This window comes from Phalaenopsis equestris, unplaced genomic scaffold (genome assembly GCF_001263595.1).
Source record: "Phalaenopsis equestris unplaced genomic scaffold, ASM126359v1 Scaffold000383, whole genome shotgun sequence".
Classification (NCBI taxonomy): Eukaryota; Viridiplantae; Streptophyta; class Magnoliopsida; order Asparagales; family Orchidaceae; genus Phalaenopsis; species Phalaenopsis equestris.
In genome coordinates this window covers 60923-83569 of record NW_018164825.1, presented here as the reverse complement: position 1 = coordinate 83569, position 22647 = coordinate 60923, and the positions used below count along the sequence as shown (strand labels likewise).

General features: G+C 35.6%; 1 protein-coding gene across 2 annotated transcripts in view; it reads right to left on the bottom strand.

Annotated features, from left to right (window-relative positions):
• Positions 1–379: 379 nt before the first annotated feature.
• Positions 380–22647, bottom strand: part of LOC110026605 (AT-rich interactive domain-containing protein 4-like) — a 61979-nt gene continuing 39711 nt past the window's right edge. Inside the window, exons 8-15 of one of the 2 annotated variants that reach the window (XM_020727605.1) lie at positions 10179–10311; positions 9922–10092; positions 8797–9573; positions 8587–8724; positions 8367–8465; positions 1137–1237; positions 972–1059; positions 380–761 (exon numbers count right to left, since the gene is read on the bottom strand). In XM_020727605.1, coding sequence (XP_020583264.1) covers positions 711–761; positions 972–1059; positions 1137–1237; positions 8367–8465; positions 8587–8724; positions 8797–9573; positions 9922–10092; positions 10179–10311 — 1558 coding nt within the window. In that variant the 3' untranslated portion in view covers positions 380–710. The remainder of the gene's footprint in view (positions 762–971; positions 1060–1136; positions 1238–8366; positions 8466–8586; positions 8725–8796; positions 9574–9921; positions 10093–10178; positions 10312–22647) is intronic. The other variant, XM_020727606.1, reaches the window with a different exon arrangement.

Here is a 22647-nt window from a genome sequence, read left to right as displayed (position 1 = left end):
AAGAAAACGCTAAAAACAAAGGACCGATGTATGGTTATGAAAACAACAAAGGGCCAATAACATCTGAAGGTCAAAAACCCAAAAAAAAAAAAAAAACAAACATCGTAATCCCTTGGTCATGAATATTTATTGATTATAAAACCACCATAAGTTGTCTTCTAATACTGAAAAGAATACATCTATTTTACTCCCTTCAAAGCTTTTTAGCTGTTGTCATTTAAAATTGGGCACCTGCTTATATCTAGTATGAAAAAAATTAAAAATAAAAAGAAAATTAAAAAAAAATATTAATAATTACATGTAGGACGTGCTCCTCTTTATTGTCCTTGTCAAAAACTGATTTTAACAGTTAGGCAAAGAAGATGTCAAAAGGTGCCACCATAATCATTCACAATCCAACATAGAAATTGCTCAAAGCAAGCCTGATTTCAGATCCTATATAACCCATTTTAATGAGCTTGGCTTAAGAAAATACGTTTTAAGTTACAAGATTTGTTAATAAAATAAAATAAGCACAAAAAATGAGGGAATGAAAACACAGCAAATGATGAAAATCAACTTCAGCCTCTACTTGATTGTTCCATTTCTAATTTTGTAGTCCATGCAAATATGCTGATTCGATGTACAAACCATATGTAGAAAATACAATGTAAAATGAAAGATATATCACCTAATGCTTCTTTGATAAATTACTGTACGCCAGTCACCTTTCAGCCACAGTGCGGGCAGATATAGTCCAAGCCATCTGTCTTCGAGTAATCCTAAAATCATACATATAGTGATAGGTTAATAATATTTTATTTATAGGCATGTACTTGAGTAATTGAAAATTTATAAAGAAATGGATTAACAGCGAGGGGTTGGAAAGTAACTGCAGGGATTCAAGCAAAGACCAAATAAACACACAAAAACATAAATTTCTATTAAAAATCTAATTTTTTATTGATAAGAAGTTGGCAAAGATAACACACCTTGAAAGCAGCAAGAGATCTTTTATCACAACCTAAATGAACCCATTTGCTGCACCTTGCACAACTCAGCCAATCTCCAGGAGTGCTACTGATATAAGCTAATATATTGTTAATCATAGGGAGAGTTAAAAATAATATTTAAAAGTAAACGGAAAGGAAGCATACCTCTGACAAAGAACACATTGATTGATAGTTACATCATTATGAGCTAACTCATACTCCAGAAGATATGTTTCATAATGTCTTTTCAAAGCATATGTGATTCCCTATCCAAAAGGTGCCAGGAGGAATGATACAAGTTATTCTTCAGAAGGAACTAATCAAAAGTGTTACAAGAAATTATTTAATTTATTAATCAGAAGGAACTAATCACAAGCTCTTCTTCCTAATCAGTCGAAAATGAATTCATAGTGGAAGCCACCACGCAACCACTGCCATTTTCTTCCACTACTTCACTATCTTTGCAGACTGTAAGACGACGATATCTCATCCCCCATTATCATCTTCTCCTCCTCCTCTTATTCTTACTCGTTATTTCTTTTAGTATCTTTTTATCTTCTACCAACTACTAAAATTTTGGATCGGGTTCAATAATGTGGTGTTAATCCAATGTTGTAATCAGTAATTTGATGCTTATACATTTAGTTAAATTAGAAAACAATGATTTTTAATTTAAGCTAAATTATTCCAAATTCGAAATTTATCCCAAAATGGTTTGCTTTAAAGAACTTTGTGCTAGCACCGTGAATTTTTGGATGTAACTCATGCTCTCAATCTAGTTCCACATTTTCTTGTGTATTTTATCAAGTTAAATCAAATCGTATTGACTTATCTAATTTAGATGCACATATATATAAATGTTTATTTATCTCAAACTACTTATTTATAGCAGTTTGAGATGATCCACAACCAGAATGAGACAATAAGGGTTTGTTTGGCGCAGCTGCAGCGAAGCTGGTTGTCTGTTTCTTTTTTTTGCAATTTTGCAACTGTTGTATTGCATCTATTTTGAATAAATGATTTTTCTGCCAGTCTAACATAGTGTTGTTTACAACATAACCAATGTCGCTAGCACATTTCATATTTGAAAACAAATATTCAATTTGAATATTACAAAATAAAAAAAAACACCTCACAAAACAGTAATTAAACAATGAAAATTTAAAAAAAAAAGTACTATTAAAATAATACTTAATAACATCGTAATATTATTTTTAAAATGCAGTTGGTTAATGTCGCGAGAAAATCCTTCAACGGTGGAATCCTCAAACCGATCCGTCCACCTAAAAAAGTCACAGTTCTCTATTATTTTTCTTGGACACCTGTAAAATTGTCTCTCATAGTTATATGGTTGCCGCGAGGTAAGCACGGAACATTGTAATCCACAGTAGCAAAACAATGCTCTAGAGGTACTGAAAGTCCTTAGACTCATCTTTTCCGAAGGTTGAAAATCACAAAACACAAACTTTAAGATGGAACATTAGTAACGAATAATAGTAGAAATATTCGATTCAAGTTTTATGAAACTGTGAGGTCTCAGAGAGCAGAATATACACCAACGAATCTGTCACTATAAGAAGACAATGAACCTTAGAAAAAATATGGATTCTTGGTTGTCATTAAACCTCGTAATACCAAGCTCGTATATGCCACATATGTATATCATAAAAAAAGTCATCCAAAAGAAATCATAAGGACTGAAAAAGGAGAGAAACTTGTTGCACTCATTGTGATTTCACACGTGTTAAGAACCAATAACAGCATATAGGTCATCCAAAAGAACCCATAAGGTCGACTGTTTCATCATAGACCTCCAAAATAAAAAATAAAACATGCAATAAGAACTTATATTACATATTATACTCATAGTTGTCTCACCAGCCATCCAAGAGAAAAAATTTATGCAAAATAACTAGAAATAACATTGAAATTCAAAATGTACATCATTGCACAAAACATCAATAAAATAAACAATAAATGTTTAGACAATACATTGTAAATAAAAAAACAGAAAAAAAATTCGCTCCATTCAACCGCCAAAGATAGCATCTAGAATTCGCTCTCTCAAGTCTACCATCTCCCCTGCACATTCCTCATCTTAGGTGCAAGTCTCAAGCAAATTACTTTCAACATGTGATAAAGATTGTCCTAGGTGATATTCATACTTCAACAGGGACATGTGAATGATCTTCATCAGCCCTATTAAAGTCAATGTCCCTGCGTGAAGCATGCCGCCGAATGTAGTTGTGGAGAGTTATTGTGGCGACCACAATCTGCACATATTTAAGAAACAGATATGTCGCCATATCCCGCAATATGACCCATTTTTTCTTCCAAAATCTAAATGTTCTTTCAATGACACCGCGTAAGGATGAGTATCTCTTGTTAAATATCTCTTTTCTACCACAAGCAACGTTATTAGCTCTTTCAAAATTAGGAATGTAGTATTCAGTATCAGGAAATGACTTTAAAAATTTCTTTTTTTAAGGAGTATCCCACATTGACCAAATCATATTTATCTGACATAAATATAATAATTAGTATTGCAGTGAAAACACTTTCTCATTAGTTGAAACAAGCAAAGCATCTCGGGATGGCTGCGGAAAGTTGTATTTTTGAATTGTTATGACAAATTTGAATATACAACTGTTGTGTGCACTATCTTCTCAACTAGACATAACAAATGTCAAGTACATGTTAAAGTCACATACAACCATGATAATTTTTATTGTTGAGCTTCATCGCCTAATGAATGCAATCTTTTGATTATTCAAAATACGTTCATCCACGTGTGTTTCATCGATCACTCTAATACAATTCTAAAGCATTTAACAAGGGTATCCAAATTACTGTATTCATTTGAATTCTAGAAAAAATGAATAAATAAAATGACCTTAAAATATGACATATATCGCGGGTCCTGTGAAATCTCTGTGAGGGTTCTTCAGAAAGTTGGGTCATCGGGTTTGATAATTTCTGATGAGAAACTGACTAGAACATTCAACCCAATTGAAAAATATCTACTGATTGTTTTAGATGATTGCTGTAATAGCTCCATAACTCATCACATAGATTCATTCTGTGATAAAATGTAGAGGGTTATTGTTAACACCTAGTTGGAAGTCATCCTGGAGGAGTCATGAAGTTAATAATTACTATGCAAGTTTTCCAAGAGATCGATGAATATGGGTTGTCATACGGAGCATATTGCTAAATATTGTTGGGTTTCTTACAAGCAACTCTTTAAACCACTTATCGCAAATGTATGAAGTTGTCATACAAGGCGAGCGAGCAATATAGAAGTTGTAATGCTCATACATCAAACACAACGCAGCTGCAATTCTTTTGCGTCTTTCTCTGTGCATATTATTCATTGTTTATGCAGCTAGCACACATAAGAATCATTGAATTAGCTACTATCAAAATATGTTTTAAACAAACAACAATCATAAATAAATTTTGAAAAGCAAATAAAATTGCCCGCCATAAAAAATCAAACTATATCCAAAGTAGCATAGGCACTGTCCCAATGAAAAAAATATATAAATTGTCCAACTATAAAAAATTGAATTTAAGCGTCCCTATTGTCACAAAATAACGTAAATAATTGACCCTATGGTCAGGGCTCATTGCCATAAAGAACTCTCTCTAGGTTGGATATTCAAACAACTTCATAGTGAATAAGTACAAGTCAAATTTCTCGAGTTACTTCCAGAATTCGTATTAATTGTTGAATGAAATTTACTCATGATGTGTCAGGGTAATTATTGCATAAAGCAACTATGAAATTTAGTTTCTAATAAAAACACCACTTTTTTTTCTTTTTTCTCAACCCTAGGAAGCTTAGATCAACTAGTAGATTCAAGTCTATTAAGGTTAGGGCTGGGGGCTTCATTGGAACCAAAAGTTAGCTCGACATCCACATGCTCAGCTATGCCAATAAACCCACTCTTGCTAGGGGTCCATGCATGATCGCCTGTGGCAACGACTCCACCAATCATACGATCCAACTTTTCTTCAAGCTCAAGGTCGATAACACTGAATATAAACTTTTTAACATTCAGAACGACCTACAAATTAATGGATTATTCATATGTTGATGTAATTGAATAAATAAATAATCAGTAAGGAACTTCACGTTTCATAAATTCTCACATCCAATCTCTCGGCCCATCATTCTTAAAAATCATTGATGGTTCGCTTTATCAGGTTTCAACTCAAGCCTATGGATCCACGCTTTAACTATTTCCATATTTTTAGTCATTTAACTGATCCCACTTGCTTTTCAATTGCATACCATCATATTCCCTTTTTGTGTGTTCCTTTAACTTCTTTATTATATTGCCAACCCTCCTTGTTAAAATAAGTGGTTAGTCTATTTCCTAATTCCACCTCTTTAAGACAGGTCTCAAAATATTATTTCGACATCTTCATTCCACATGGCAGACGAACCAATTTCTTTTCTCTTCACCATGATGATACTGGCATTAAAAAGAATCAAGCAACATTAAAGTATAGTAGAGGAAAAACAAAGTGTCATTTAAAATACCATAACTCGAAAAAGCAACTAAAAAGAAACATCAAAACAAACCACAAACACCAACATCACCACAAACAACACCACTATAAACAACTATGACACAACATCACCACCAAAAGTACTACCACCATGGCACTGAAGAACCATACCAACATCTACACACCACAAACAACACCAACATGATGGCACGGAAGAACTACCCTCAACATCTACACGGACCACCAACGACACCACCAGCAACACCACTACCATGTCAACAAAGTGTCACCAAAATCCCATGGCACAAAACAACCACACCCAACATACACACACACACCACCATGGCACTGAAGAACCACACCAGCATCTACACACACCACTAATAACACCACAACACTACCACCACCATGCCAAAAAAATGCAATGACACAAAACAACCACACCCAAAATACACACACCACCAACACCACCAACACCAACACCACCACCACCATGACACTGAAGAACCACCTCCAACATCTACACACACTACCAATAGCACCACCACCACTACCACCACCATGTCAACAAAACCCCATGGCACAAAACAACCACACCCAATATACACACACACCGCCATGGCACATCACCAGCAACAACACACACTGTTGTGGCACAAAAGAAATATCACCTACACCACCGCTACAAACATCACCACCAACATAGCATTGCTTAATTTAACAAAGAGGGCAAACCACCAACAAGGTCAACTAATGAGAAGAGCAGCAAGACTTCTCCAATTAACCAAAAATGAAATAGAGGGAAGAGCCCCAAATAAACAGGCCACACTATGAAGAAAAAAAAAATCTTTTCAGCAGTGGCAAAAGAAAATCACAAGAGCTGAATCACAAAAAACGTAAAAGTCAACATTCGCTTAGGGATTCAAATCATGCTCTTCCCACATACCCTTCCAAAATATAAGAGAGAGCACAAGCCAGACAAGTAAAGAAAATTGCCATAATCGCATAGAGGCTCACATAGATGGAAGATAGAGCAAAGGCAGCACGGGCTACAACACAAAAACCAAAAATGTAAAAAAACCAAAGCTATTAATCGTAGGAAGCAAGCCAAAAATGGAAAACATCAAACCATAAGCAAACACCAATGCCAATAGTGTAGGGTAGGGATTACAAGTGCTTGGAAATGGGAGAGTAACACTAGAACCGAATATCATAGAGAAGGGACGAAGGTAGGAGAAAGAAATGCCATCAGAACCGCCGAACAAAGTTATAGGGTGGAGAGGAGGAGGAGCTAGGGCAGAAGATCGAAAGGAAGGGAAATCCGATAATATTTCGTGAACAAAACGCGGACCGCAAGGTCAAACCCTGCGGTCAGCGGTTTACTCAAATAATCTAAAAAAGCAGCCGCAACTTTTTATCCACACCAAAATCTGCGTTTAGCTACCACACTGCAGCTAAAAAGCTGCCCTAAATGCAACTAAATCACAATAGCGTTGTAACACAAGAATTGCACCCTAAGTTAGCTGGTTTATTTTTTTGTGGATAAACATATTACTCCACATTAAGAGCATTACTATTGATATTTGTTATTGGTCTTACTGATGTTGTACTTATTAATCTATGATGTAATTTACTTAATATATTCGGCATTTATGTCACAATGGATAATTTAATGGTATAGTTATCGTTCACTTATCCCCTTCAGAGTCATGATATCAGGTCATGTTCATTTATACTCTTTGGATATCTTAGTGTTGTGCTTTGCTTACAAAATAATTAAAAATTGCATATTTTAGAATACCGATGATATGATAAATGATGGTACTATTTTGATTGTTATTAAATATGCCTAACCAAACCAACAAGCCAACAGCACAAATTGGGAATTGACTAACTACAACTTAGATTCAAGATATGTGCATATAAACATACATACATGCATACATCTGTGAATGCTCATTGTCAATTTTATCTTGCATATATTGCTATCAGGATTACAATGTGATTTTATGATCTTTACAGCATGTTTCGTTAACAGTTCATTTATCTGCTAGACAAAAGGATTATTTTTTTGTATATCAATGGCATGGTTGAATTAGTTATAGCAATTTTTTTGTATATTATGCCTTGATATTGATGCAACCCATCGTATATTTTGTATGCATGATATCTTCTTGTTTATACCTATCAGATATAACCTACAAATTAAATTACCTTACAAGCTAACCCCTAAAGATTGTAGCAGATCCAGCTCATTTGGTTGGTGAAACATTACCACTGGAGCAATTTCAACCATGGTAAATTTTGTTTTAAGACGGGCATTTGTCACGTCACATTGGTAGTTTCTACCTTAGATATTTTAATTATAATTTTTCTTAGCTTTCTGATTTTAAGACTTTATCTTTCTTTTAAAATTGTAAACTTATTTTAGCATTTTTTTGTGATCTAGCTAGTATACTATTACTTCAATCCAATATTACCAATCACTCGTTATTGTAAAATCGCCATCATGTATTTTCTAAACTGATCCAACAAGAACTTGAATTGGGTAACATAAGATTCGCTCCAATGCACAAAATTGAAAGGCAAAACATTTTTTAGTGATTCAAAAAGAAGATTTAAATTCTTTAGTACATTAGATATCAATTTTGAGGTACACATTTAAGAAAACAAATGGTCTTCGCACTTATCATTTGTAAAACCCAGAAATTATTTCATTTATAAACATCAGTAAGCCTTTCATTAAAAAAAAAAATCAATGAGCCTTTCATCGACAATAATAGATTGCATTATGATTCATGAATACAACTATCAGCATATCTTATACATTTTAAAATTAGAAATATGATAGAATATCCATTTGACATGTGAACTTACAGTCATTTTATTATTGACTGAATGGTTGCTCATTTTAGAGAAAACCTGCCCCCTCCAATTTATGCCATTCCCAACATAATAGCCTCCCCGGGTAACCACCTGAATTAACATAACAGCAAATTTGTAATAGGAAATTCAAATTACCATGCAGGAAGATGTTACAAGTGGAAAGCCTTCTGCAGGAAAGAAATATTTCATCATTGAACTTCTGAAAACAAACCTCTTTATAAAGGCAAAACAGGTCTAAACGCTTTGCATTGAGTACAGCACCAGGAAAATCAGAAAGTCCTCCTGGGGGAACCAGCCGTTGGTGTCCCCTAAGAATAAGAAACTTTACCAAATCCTTCAGAAATTCTTCCTAGAAAATAAAATAAAGGATTATCAACCACACAGATGTTAAACAAAACACTTATATTATAAAAAAGCTTACTTCCGAGCAGTCATGAATTGAACAACGATCGCACTCATGTCTCTTCAATGGTATTGGATTTGAAGAAATTCTCTGCTTTGCAAGGTCTGATTTAGCCTCTGACCTTCTTCTAATAGAATAAGCTAATCTGTGAATAGATGTGGAATCCTCATTAAAAAAAGAAGCTGACTTTGTTGTGGAACTTATTTGCATTGAAGAGGCAGGTTTTGATACAGAGCTTCCAGGTATTGCTGAATTATGTTTTCTAGAAGATGTTGAATGCTCCCGGGACTTTGATTGGTGCCCGCCATGTGAAAAAATCCCATACCTCAGAGAAGCTGAAGACAACTTTTTACATGTTCTAGAGGTTGCAGCTTGTTCCTGAAGATTCAAGTGCTTTCCAGTATCTGCAACAGGAAAACAAATATTTTTCTGCCTCCGAAAATGAGGAATAGGCCTCATAGCAGCGACCTTTAATCCCTGCAAGTAAGCCCCTCTTGTCATTTGATTTTGTTTCTTGCTAACATTCGAACATAGAGTATTGAAATCTTTCCAATTTCCATCAATCACAATTTCAGGTCTAGCACTTGATATAATATCGGTGACGGAGTATGAAATAGGGAGACCAGAAAGGTTAGTATCTTCCTTAGACAAATCTTTTCCATTTCTAGAAAAAAAGAAAAGTAGGCGCTCTGCATCTTCCTTTTCAAAAGAAGCAACTGCAATGCCATGAATACTTGCAATGCCAAGGGTGACAAGGCTACGGCAAGAAAATTCACATGCAAGATGCTTTAGAATCTGTACAGCAGCAAGATTACATAGTCATGGAATGATGCAAGGCAATTATTCAAAATAAATTAAGATAATTGAGCTCTGTGGATCCAGAAAAACATGAATTGCAAACTTAAGACATAACAATGGCCGGGTTCTCGCACAACTGCAAGTGTTTTCTTAATCTCTAGGCATCCGAAGTCTAAAAAGGTATGCAACTGTTACATATACGATTTCAGAATGATGCTGACTAAATAAAATCAAAATAAGTTTTATATACAGGAAAAAACATTTCTCATGTAAACCAATATTCTAACAGGAACAGGGTAACATATTTGACAATGTAAATAGTACTTATGCTAATAAGAATGGAACCTGGAAAGCCCAGCGTGGAATTTTCATGCAAACTTCAAAGACAGATGCTCCTGCAGCTATGCAATCAGTACTTAATGGCCGGCTACAAAACTTGTTTTCCTCACAACATGACTGAGCATGGATTAGCTGTCCTTTATCAATGAGTTCATACTTTATGAGGTTTTCCACAAGCTGCAGTTTGACAGCCAAAATGCACATAAAACATGATTCAAGCAATCCAAAAGAAGATGGAGAGCAAAAATACCCAAAAGTTTTACCTGATCATCGACACAAGTCTGCAAACTACCGGACACCAAAAGTGAGATGAAAGCAGAACTGCAAGTTATGATGTCACAACGCATTTTATAATCGCCATGAGATGTTGCAGCACGACATGGATGTGATGAAACACTGTCCATATAGAAGAATATCAGGGATCAAATGGTAAAATAGTACGTAATATAAATGAGCATGTAGGCCTTCATTTGTCAAAGAAAATATATTAATAATTCCACAATTAGAGTGAGTAGTGCATGTGGGCACTTAAAAAGTTCCTTGGAGTGATGGGCGTTATCATCAACATCATCCTTATTTCAAAAACTTGGTCGGCAAGATAAATAATTTTTGTCACCACTCTTGTTGAAGTACTACATCTAATATTAACTCTGGCAAGGACCTCTCCACACAATTTTCACCGATCTTATTCATTGTCCACCCCTTTTCAACCAATCCTTCACACTGGTTCTATACCCAATCCTTCTCAGTGCACGTTATACTTGACGTGCATAAATTAGTTAAATCAATTTAATATAACCTTATCATTAATATGTGCTACTATCAACATTTTTATCAATATTATAATCATTTCTCACTCCATCCATCCTACTAAAACCACACATTCCCCTTAGCATTCTCGATTGTGCACAATTAGCTTGGTTTCATAATTTTTTGTGGCCTAACACTCATACCCATACAAGTCAATATTGCCATTGTACGATTCAACTCTTTTTTACTCATTGTATTTGCTATGTGAAAAATGGATCAATATGAGGTAACTTACTTGTATAGATTAAAAATCCCTCTTCTAGAAAAAACAAAAGGCAAACGTCAAGTTTCAAAAGTTCTCGGATAATGCATTAAATCTTCTACAAAGAAAATAGAACTTATGAACAAGTCAAGAGGCAAATCTAAAATATAAGCTTTTGAATTGACATTCCTTCTTATATGAAAAGGCCTGCAAGTTGCTGCATGCAATTTTTGTTGCAAAATGAACTTGAGATGTATACTAATGATGATACTCATGACAAAGAAACAATCATTATACTTATCAGCACTTCTTTTCACATTCATAGTTTTAAAATGTTTTCTATCACTAGTCAATTCGCTTTCTAACTTCATCATCTAAATTAAATTTATGATGTTCAAATTACGTTGTAGGGTCCAAATGTGCATGAAGTAGAGAATAAAAAACTTTTGGAGCTTAATCTTTGACGTTGTAGGGTCCAAATGTGCATGAAGTAGAGAATGAAAAAGATCAAAAAACTTTTGGAGCTTAATCTTTGGCAAATAAAAGATTTCTCTACTTGGGTGAGTGCTAGTGTTGATCAAGAACCTGGATAATCTAATCAAACTAGATAGCTTAACAGCTGTTAAAAGCTAGGTTAGTCCGGATACATAGGGTAAAACACAGAAGGTCTAATAGTGGAACAAACAACCAGATGTGTCTTTGAGGCATACAGTTTATTATGTACATAGTGGGTTTTAAATATACGCCGCATAGGATGAAATGTTCAATTCACATGAAAGACATCACAATAATTCCTATTTTTGTAACTACCCAACAAAATAGAAGATAAATAGTCCAGTGATGGGCAAGGATTTCTAGTACACCCAGTACACAAAAAAGTAGTTGCAAGTGGATTAAGTGTAAGAATGACTCCGAGGATGTTCTCACGATAGAAGTCAAGTTATTCATGAATCTATGACTAATTCATACGTATTATCCTTGAAATATCTGATATGCTGTCCACCATAGCTGGCGTGAAAGACATGTGAAAAAACCTGGGAGAACTTATGTGAGACACCAACTATTATTGCGTCTGTCAATATTAAATCCCTCTCATCAACACCTTCCTAAGCAATGTGAAAAGGGTAGGTGCTTAGCTGCTTCACGTCATCAACTTTTGCATTAGGATAGCTCCCAAGTGAAACTCAAAGCCATTTAGTACATTAAAGAAATCATTGACCCTTGGATGTTTAAAGCTAAAGGCATCCTTGATGAAGGAGACACTTATAGTGTCATTTCCTTCCTTAGAAGCACCATGTTCGGCAAGCCTATATGGAAGAAGACTTTGAGTTTGCTTTTTTAACTCAGTTCAGGCAAGTCCTTTTTTGCCACACTGCCTGAAACAATAACAAAGCGGCCCATCACTATGCTCAGCTTGTTGTTCAGAGCATTTTTTTGTTGAAACGTGTACATGATAGTCATTCTGCTTTTGCTCATGTTAGAGCTGATAGGTCTCATTTTGTACATGCATAGTTCTACATACTGCATTAATATGCACACATTCAAGAAAGTTGCAAACATTTGAAGCATGCTACCATTTCTCAAATCCTCGAAAGTAGTTGGGATGTGAAAATACATCTCATAACATACAACTACGCAAAACTTCCATAAAAAATTGTAGCATTATAGCCAATTGAAGGTTCGGAGTATACTATCTACTCAAACTTAATAACCTCTAGCTTAATAAGAGAAAAAGAATTTACATCAAAATATTTAGTTGAGGGACCTATTTGATAGTAAGATCATTCTGATCATGATTCAAAAAAGTGACCTAGGAGGTTGAGGTTTTGAATACCAAAACTTTGGGTAATGGGTAAAGCATGCAAGGAAAATGATTGGAAGGTGGTAATAAATTTGAAGGTTGTTAGACGAAAGGTGAAAAGCTAAAAGAAAAATTTTACTAGTCTAAAAATTCTAAAAAGATTTTTATACGAGACTTTCTCAAGTAGATGGCCAGATTTTCTTTGATGGAAAAGAATGAGAAATGCCAAATCAGAGGTTTGGGATGTTAACTAACCAGTGATTGTGGTTTTAAGTTAATTGGATGTATGTTAAGAAAGTTATAAATTTTTTATACGAACTAGTCACAAAAGGTGGATAGCAAAAGTTAGGATTTTGTTGAAAGTGTATGACTTGAATTTTCTGACGGTTCAAGAGACTCAAGGCTTTGAAAAGGTGGTGGGACATTCAAGAATAAGAAACAAGAGAGAAAATGATATGTTATGATTTGCAAACATCACTTGTGGTTAAATTGTATATCAATCCAAAAGCTAGAAGCACCAGCTCTTAGTAAACATAGTATTTTTGCGAGAGATGATAACTATTATTCATTAAATCAAGGGGGGGGATTGTCGGCCAACTTCTTTTTTATTTTGAAAATAATTTTTAAATTTAATTTAATATAATAGGTATATAGATTGAGTTTTGAAATTAGTATGTTTAAATTTTTGAAAAATGAGACCAAATGAATCTCATTAGTCTAATAGTTTGCATAATCGTGTCTGATATCGCACATATTTCATCTTCCCAAAAGATAAGTGTATACCTTGGCGATGGGCCCAGGTATAATATATGATTATGCAAATAGCCCACAGAGATAGGAGGGTTTACGTCGTACCACACAACAGCCTCGGAACTTAAGGCGAGTTAGGACTTAAACTACACAATATGGTTGTGCAGGGGCCTAAATAGGATATGAGGATTTACGTCGCGTTGGACGAGCTACCTCGAAGTCCTATGAGTTGTTATTGTTTAATTCTAAGGAGAGGTTTGTTGTTGTAGACTTGTTTGATCTCTCGAAGATGTCCTTTTGCAGGTCCTCGACACGCTGCTCACGGCGTATGCTCTAAGCTCCTTGTTCAAATAACAATCGTAAAGTCTAAGGTTCAAATGGTTCTACCATGTATGCTTTAATGCTTTGATTTTGTATGTAAAGTAAATGAATGCAGGTAAGAAAGTACTGCATAGTAAATAATGGAACTGCAGTGCATAAAATAAAATGTGTAACTGAGCTTCAGCTACCGCTGCATGGTTAGTTTATAATTTGCAGCGAATTTAGATAAATTGCAAAAAAAAAACAGGAATTGTATAGTGAAAAACAACAAAACGAGTCGTAACCAAACACGAAAAGGCAAAGCAAAGCCTGTGGTCACATACAGAAGACCAAGAATAGGTATAAAACATCAGTAAATGTGGGGGCTCAGAGTTGTACTGTGTGCTTCCCAACCTTGAATAAGAGCTACCAACCCGACAATCTACGAAAGGCAGTCCTTAACCTCAATCTAAGTGACTACCCGTGGACCTTTGCAAGCTTTACCAAAATTTTTTGATTTTTTCAAGCAAAAGTTGTTGTTTAGACTTACATACAGAGTTCACTTTAACAGACAAAAGAAATTTTATTTTTATTTTTGTAAATATTTTGTAAAGCAGTGCAGTCCACAGACTAATTACTCTAATCAGGCTAGGACTACTGGCGACTTAGGAGTATCGGGGGCAACAATCTCACCAAGAGTTAGCGAGTAGTATCATCGGTTTTTTTCCTCTCCCGTCATTGAAGATCATTGAGATAGGAGATATTATTCTGATAATCTCACTTCGTATCCCTCGTTTAAGCACAGATAAGCAATGTCATCATCGCTCTCGCCACCTAGGCCCTAGCTTATTCTAATTCGATGATCCATATGTGGCATTAACAAATGTCCCCAATTGCCAGAAGGATTTGAGTGTAATGTTCAAACTCAAATTCAGGTGCATTGGGTTTCATTGTGGGTCAAGTCATGACGGGAATTTTATTATTTGATTTAATTACGGAAAACGTGCGTCACATCTTGGTGTATCCTCATGTTTAATATTTTAATCAATTGGTGAATTAAGGTCAAGTGCCTAGTTTCATCATTAATTTGAAAATTAGGTAGGTGAACTACTATCTAGAGTGTGCTCATAAAATCTAAGAAACCTACACTTTAACCTGAGCTTGAAGTAATTTAAAGTGTTTTACTCTCAATTAAGTGTTTCCAACTAATCCTCAAATATCTTTAAGTGTTTTCCAAATCATTAAATCAGAAATTTTCAATTTTGACTTAATCATTTAACAAGATAAATAAAATAAAAAAAGAGAATGCCGACCCACTTCCAAAACTAACAAAGTCAAGGAGAGAAACAGTAACTGAATCGGCCTAAAAACGTTTAAATTCTTTCAAAAACTGTAATTAAATCGAACTCCGAGAGGAGTGCTTAAATCTATTCCAAGATAGTGTTTTGATCGGCCCAAAAGTCCTCCAATTCAGCATTAAAAAAAATAAAGCCCAAAAACCACCAAATAGACTCGAAAAGCATAGCTCAAAAGCCACAAAACGGAACTAAAATGTGCAGCCCAAAAGCCACAAAACGGAACCAAAAAGTACAGACCTCAAGCTACCAAACGAACCCAAAAAACGCAGCCCACAAGCCGTTAAACGGGCCCATAAAATTCCCCAAAACAGCCCTTAAATTCACCTAAAAATAATGCGAAGATCGCTTCAAATCAGCCCATCAAAATGCCCCAAAACACTGCTCAAAATTAGCAATTGATAGTGCTCAAAACAGCTCTTAAAACACTCCCAAATAGTGTCAAAAACTGCTTCAAAATATTGCCCAATCATTAGTTGCAAGTAAGATGCACAGGCCCTCTAATATGTTTCATGCTAATACAATGCAATATCGAAGAAGCATTACAATCTGATATGAGCCAGCAAAAGCAATCCCACTCTCCAATTGTGTAGTGAAGATCACATTTCATGATGAATAGCAAGCACAAGTAAAGCTTGCTGGCTACATCTAAGATTCAACTTAAGTGAAGGCACACTTATGAAGATTGTTGGAAGATTTTCATATATTCCACAAAATCCTCATGCATCCACCTATTTAACACCTAGAGGCGAATTTTTTTTTTTTTTTGGCGCATAGCTGTACGATTCCGAGCTATGATGAGTTTGCATACCAAACTTAAGGTGTTAGATATGTAAATACTTAAGAATCGAGCGAAATATATGTAAATTTCCCTAAATAATAATGCATCGAATACTTTCCTTATCTTATGAAACATATGTGGAACTGGTTAAGACGTGTGTACCAACAACAAGAAACATATCAAGTGTTTGCACTAGAATTACTTGCAAAAATAAAAAAAATAAAAAAAATCAATTTATTGTTTCTGCAACTGCAGGCCAATGTGTGTATAGATGATCAACAAAATGTGGATTTTTTTTTTAGAACTAGGGGAGAGATCTCCGAAAGCTACAACAGCTGCGGATCAAAAGAAGCAGCGTCTTTTACTACTTCCACATCCATCACCACCCTCGATTTTTAAACTTATATGATATCAGGAATGACGAATACCAAGCAAGAGTTGTCACAGGAAACAATTATGACCTAAACTTCCATTCAAATTCACCAAACAGCAAGCATTTAATTCCTAAATTTCCACTATACCACGCTCTGAGCATTAATCGAAACCAAATCAACAAGGTGGAGTTGTTCATCCTGCAGTTCTATAAATTATAATAATCAAGACGGATTTATAGAAAGCTTGCCTGCTTAATTAATCGGGCTTAATCCCAATACCAAATAAGCAGATATTAAAAAAATGAAGCGCCAAAAATTGAGGTCAACATTAGTGTGTGTGTGTGTGTTTTTTTTTTTTTTTTGCTTTTTATGAAATGTTAGAGTTTGAGAGTTGAACGATGGTTACCTGCTTCGCGACAGGACGCGCGGAAGAAAGGTGTCAGCAGGCAAGAGTGCCGACAGTTCATTGTCGGCGAGAGGTTCTACCACCTGTGGTTGCGTGAGATCCCGAGAGGGCGTCTGGCTTGCGTGAAGGAACTAGGCAGCGGCTAGGTATCGTGAGGGTATTGGACGGGAAGAGGCGGAGAACTTTAGCGAGGATGAAGGGGAACCGGGTGAGAGTTTCACATGAGAGGGAGAGGGAAATATTGCGGGAAGAGAGAATCGGCCGAATGTAGACAGAAGCCTCGATCGGCAAAGGGAGGCCGAATGAAGAGAGTTTCGGTGCAGAAGGGAGGAGGTGAGCGAGTGCAGGAGAAGAGAGAGCCAATCTTCTGGGCGAGCGCGAGAGGGAGTCGAGTAAGAAGAGAAGTGAGAGTCTTCAGCGAAGTGAAGAGGATAAGAGGCAGGCGAGTCTCGAGCGGGGATCTTCAACGCAGGGGAGAGGACACGAGCCGAAAGGGAGAGGCGAAGCAGGTCCCAATGCCGTAAGGGGAGAAGGAAAGCAGGGTTTCTTCTGCGTGAGGAGGGAGGCGGGATCGAGCGGTTCCGGCCTGTTCGGCGAGGAGGGAGGCAAAGGAGGCTAGAGTCCCGGAGCAGAGAGGAGGAGGTGAGCCGAACGGGAGTCAGAGGGCGAGTGGTTAGGGCTGCGATCGAGAGAGGAAGGAGCTGGGTTCGGTCGAGAGGAAGGGGGAGGCCGACGAGTTTTCGATGCAGAGGGGAGGAGGCGAAGCAGGCGTGCGGCTGCTTTGATGTGCGAGAGAGAGGACCCAGATGAGGGGGAGACTGAATGCGGGAGAGTTGAGCCAGTGCGGGATCTTGTATCCGGGTGATTCCAAAAAGTCCGTTACAGCATTAGGCGAGAGATTAATCGGTTTCCTTTCATGCAGCTGGCTTAATTGGAGAACAATAACTGCTAATTATATTTAATTAAGGCAACATTAAATGATTTGTTTGAAATTTGAAAATTTTGAAAATTGAAATTGTTTAGCTCGTGTTCAACCTAAGTCCAACCTGAATTGAACCTGGGCTGAGCCTGAACCCGCACCCCCTTAATTAAAAAAATATGCTTTGATTTTCGCACCATTTGCGCGAGTGCAGAACCGTAGCAATATAGATTTCATTCAAGCTAAAGTCGACTTCCCGGACGCATCCGCGTGGTCTATTTCGTCATCCGGGGTCGTCCGGACAAGTTTGCTGACGATCAGGTTAATTCAACTCAACATCGTGTGTAGTGCAATGAGTACGTAAATTGCGGCGTTCGCGAGGATTCGAGTCACAAATGGTTTACTTAAGGCCTCCTAAATCCTGTGAAAACTCATTTTTAGCCCTTGCAACTAAAAGTTGAGTGATTGGGACCACTCATGCGAGACCTTCATAAAAATGAGTCAAGAAATGGTTTGAAGTTCTACGTGGTGTGGGTCTCAGTACTAATCTTCTAGGAGGGTCAAACAGGGAGAACCTAAGGCTAGATCCTATGCCCTAAGGAAAGGAAAAGTAAGACCGCAAAAATGAGGTCAACAGGAATAAACATAAAATTCTATAGAAAATGAGAAAATCCCATAAGCAAATACACTAAAATCCATTTTTGAGAATTCAACTATAGGCCATCAAGACAACCCTAATATCTCAACCTATTTGAAAATAAATAATATTACTCTAATTAAAAGGATACAACTAAATACTAACCGCTTCGCTTGAATCCTTAACTTGGGCAATTGATGTGATTTTAAAATAGGTTTTTATATTTAAAACAATTTCTCTAAATCTCACATGGTCGGAAGGTTATCTCTTAGAAAAAAATAAAATACAAAAATCAAGTACGATTAACTTTCATGATAATAGATATTTGAATTTGATCAAAGTAAGGCCCCTGCTTGTTCTGCATCAACTCTTCTCCACTCTACAAAACTTGCTCCACAGATTTAATAGTGTTGTGATGAATTGAGATAAACAATATTCCAAATTTCAGTATGAATAGTGGAGTATCTAGAACTTTAAATGCATTTAGTTGTATATTATATACAATTGTAAAGATAACTTATAATAACAGTCATTTTAGAAACCTATATCTTGTGTACGTGGGTTAGTTTGTATATTTCAATGCTTGACAAATCCATTTGAATGGTATGTAATGAAAAAAGAAGAAGAAAGCATGTCATGAGGAAAGCTCAAAAAATAAGCAGCGTCTCCTAGGGCCCTGCTTCATGTATTATTGATGAATTCATAGGTAGAAAAATTGAATGCAAGTTAAAACATTGATATTCTTATTTATGTTCTCCGGTTGAAACTTCTGAAAACTATTTTAGCAATATTATCACTAGCTGTGCTAACGCGTTATAACACATGAGAATAAAGAATCAACATAAATTGCAAACGAAAATGAAGCATCAAAAAATGAATTATGAGACATGTCAACTAGATTAGGAAACATTGAGAACAAACCAACAATGTCATATTGCATCATAAAATGCCCAATTAAGCGAATCCAATTTGAAAATGACTTCTAGAAAAAAGATACAAACAAATTTTTATGTTATATGGAGATGATGGCTCATCATTAGATTCCCCAATGGTGTCAAATAAGAAATATTAGGGATTTGAACTGTGATAGGATCACAAGAAGCGTATGCATCTCAATGCAAACTGTGATAGGCGTCTCAAGGAAAGAAGTATCAACAAAAATGTAGAGTTTCAAATTTTAAGTTAGTAAAGGGTTTAACTTGTGCTACAAGAGGATGCACAATTGTAAACCCAGTAAATCAATAAGTACTTTAAGAATATGAAATTGCAAGAAAGATAACAATTTGCTTAATACTTTGAATAATACTTAACTAAAAGAACTTCAAAGTTAAGAAGAGGCTCATAATAAACTACTTGAGTCTCAAGCTCTACTTAGATAATTGGAGTATTTTTAACAAAGCCATTTTGGTCTTACAAATACACAAACATCCCATTCTTTTTTTTTTGGAGCTAAATATATTATGCAAAAGAAGAGAAAAAATGTTAATGAAATAATAAAATTTAAGTGTCTGAAAAAAAAAGTAATATTTAAGCAATTGTGAACAACTTATTTTCATAAATAGAAATAAACATACATAAAACTAATTAATCATTTAATCATCAAGAAAACAAAACTTTAACTTTTATATTTTAAAACATATTTAATATACTCAATGGAATAATTTTTTTATAGATGACACTCTTACATCACATGAAACTCAGCTATATTAGAAGGGTTATTAATTTTAAAATAGAATGGCTTCACTTTTATATGATGTTCAGTACATAGAAAACTAACAAAATAACCTTACAATTAACAAAGTAAAATACTAATATCTTAGATTTCAAATAAAATTAAACTTAAAGATTATAAATATTTGAGTAGCGCAAAAAAGAGATAAATAGAAATTGTACAAAAATGATTACACTAAAAAGGTTCAGAACAACATGCAAGGCTGAACATTAAAGGGTAAAAAATAAGGAGCCACGAAAAATAGAACTCAAATAGTTGAGATAAGGCACATAATGATGACAATGGAATTCACAAACCTCTACAATCAACTTTTCTTAGGCAATAAAAAGCCATAGTCAAGCCAACCAGCCAGTGAATGCATTCACAGAATTACTGGAAGCCAAATACCATATAATCATCATCCTAATCCTAGAGAGAAAATAGTTACTACAAAATAAGACTATTTTGGATATTTGTATCCAAATTTTACACTTGCAAGTTCTTAAGAGATAATTCTTTTGGTTCAAATCCATAAAAATGAGGGTACACAAAAGCATGCAAAACTCTTTTGATAGAGACCCTTTGTAAAAAGAGCTAACATGCAACTTAGTCCAATCCCAATGACCACATGTAAAATCTTACAAGTATTTTTTTTTTTAATCCAAAATATTATAGTAAGAAAATAATATACGTACATGAAGGAAAATTAATAAGAACTGCCAAAGAAAAAAAAAACATAAATAAGAACAATATAAAATAAAAGCCCAAGGAACTAAATACTATATACATGAAATTACAAAAAAACTCATTAAAATCTCCTAGCTTAAATTCTCGTAAAGATAAGTAAATGACAGTTTTTTTTTCACCTTCCAACGTAGACCAGTAAATGGAAACTGAAATCTTATATCCACTAGTGAGTCAACAATATAGGTACTCACATATGAGATATATGCTTGTAAAATATCATGATTATCATTGCAATCACAAAATCAAGAGGTGGAAAGAGCAGTTGTGAGTAGTGAATCGTGATCAATGAAATGTGAGCGTGAAGGTGCAGTCACTACTGCATGGCAAGTATGAGCAGGTTCTCAAAACTCAATGGAAAAGCAAGTCCCAGATTATGATTTCATATTTGATCTGATTGAAATCCTTCCAAATTGACAGATTGGCTTTCATCCTTTTGAACTAGCTCCTATGTTTGAAATATTGATTTCCTTTATTAGGGATGAGACCTTAAAAGCATTCAAAGAAATTATGCCCAAAAATTTTACAAGAGTAATATGATGGAATGCGTCAAATTCCACTTTTTACTAATATTTATAAGTAGAAGAGTCAATTCACACTTCTTTTTCTAAACGATAAGCTATAACTATTTCAGCTAATACATAGGCCACTGAGGCCCACCAACTTATAAGAGTTTGTCAAATATAGATCCCAATAAATATTGTGAGAATTGGTTAAAATAATGTAGTGAATGATGAGGGAATGATGGGCAGACTAGAGTGCTTGGTGATTCCTCTGAAGAGTTGAAATGGGGCAACCATCTTAATATACACATTGGGAAGTCACTAAAACCATAAGCCTGCCAAGAAGAAATTTTTGTGTATTCAGCTTTTGAAGATAGTTTAATTATAATATATCGAGAGTCCATGAGCCCAACAAAATGGACGACAAACAGTTGCAAACCAGACAATAAGCTATGGATGATATTCATGTAAGGATATCCCAATGAAATTTTACTAATAATAAAAAATGAAGAGTTTTAAAAATAAAGTGTCTTAGTATGTGGAAGAAAGCTTACAAGATTGTGGGATAGCACCGTGACTTAACAAAAAGGGAAAATAAATGTTAGGAGGGGATAGCGAAAATCTATCATGTAGCCCACCAACAACATTAGCAAAAAGTGAGGGTAATGAGTAGGAGAAGGTCATGTTGGGCTAGGTGGAGACGACCTGATTGGGGTTTCAACTACAGCCCTGTGGAGAGCTGAATAAGGAGAAAGAAAAGTTGATCTAGGCTTACTGTCTAGTTTGCAAAGATGAGAAGGAAAAGAGGTCGATCTAGGCTTGAAAGTGCATCAGAAGGCAAAGCACAAATATAAGACAGGAAGAGAATGAAAAAGTCGACAAAGGTGAGAAGTGCAGCAAATGTTCACCAAAGATGGGATACAAAATGGACAAGAAGCCCTAAAAACCTTACTACTATTTGGGAGGGAGAGCGACATTCCTACAAGAGTATGATACCATGATAGACAAATGCAGACGCCATGATACATCAACAAAAGAAACTGAGCGCTTAGCAAGAAAAGCCCACAAAGAAGCAAATCCAATAAGTAGAAAGAAGAAGAAGGTGCTACTGAGCACCAATAGAGAGGTCGGACATACAATCAAGTTATGCCAAGGAGCCAGGACAAGTTGAGGTAAACCTGCTAGCGACATGGTTATGTAGGGCCAAGTGACGAGCCCCGTCACCAAAGTGAACCCTGCATACATGGCTGAAGAGTGGGAGAGCAGCACAAGATCGATAACAGGAACACTCAGGCAAAAACAGGATGGACACTTGTCGGCACAAAAAAGAGAAAGGGAAAGATTGTTTGGGGGGTCGCCCGTAAGAAGCTGTCGGTCGCCGGAATCGAAATCTCGTCACCCGCTTCGGAAGGACTTTTTAATTTACGTATATATATATA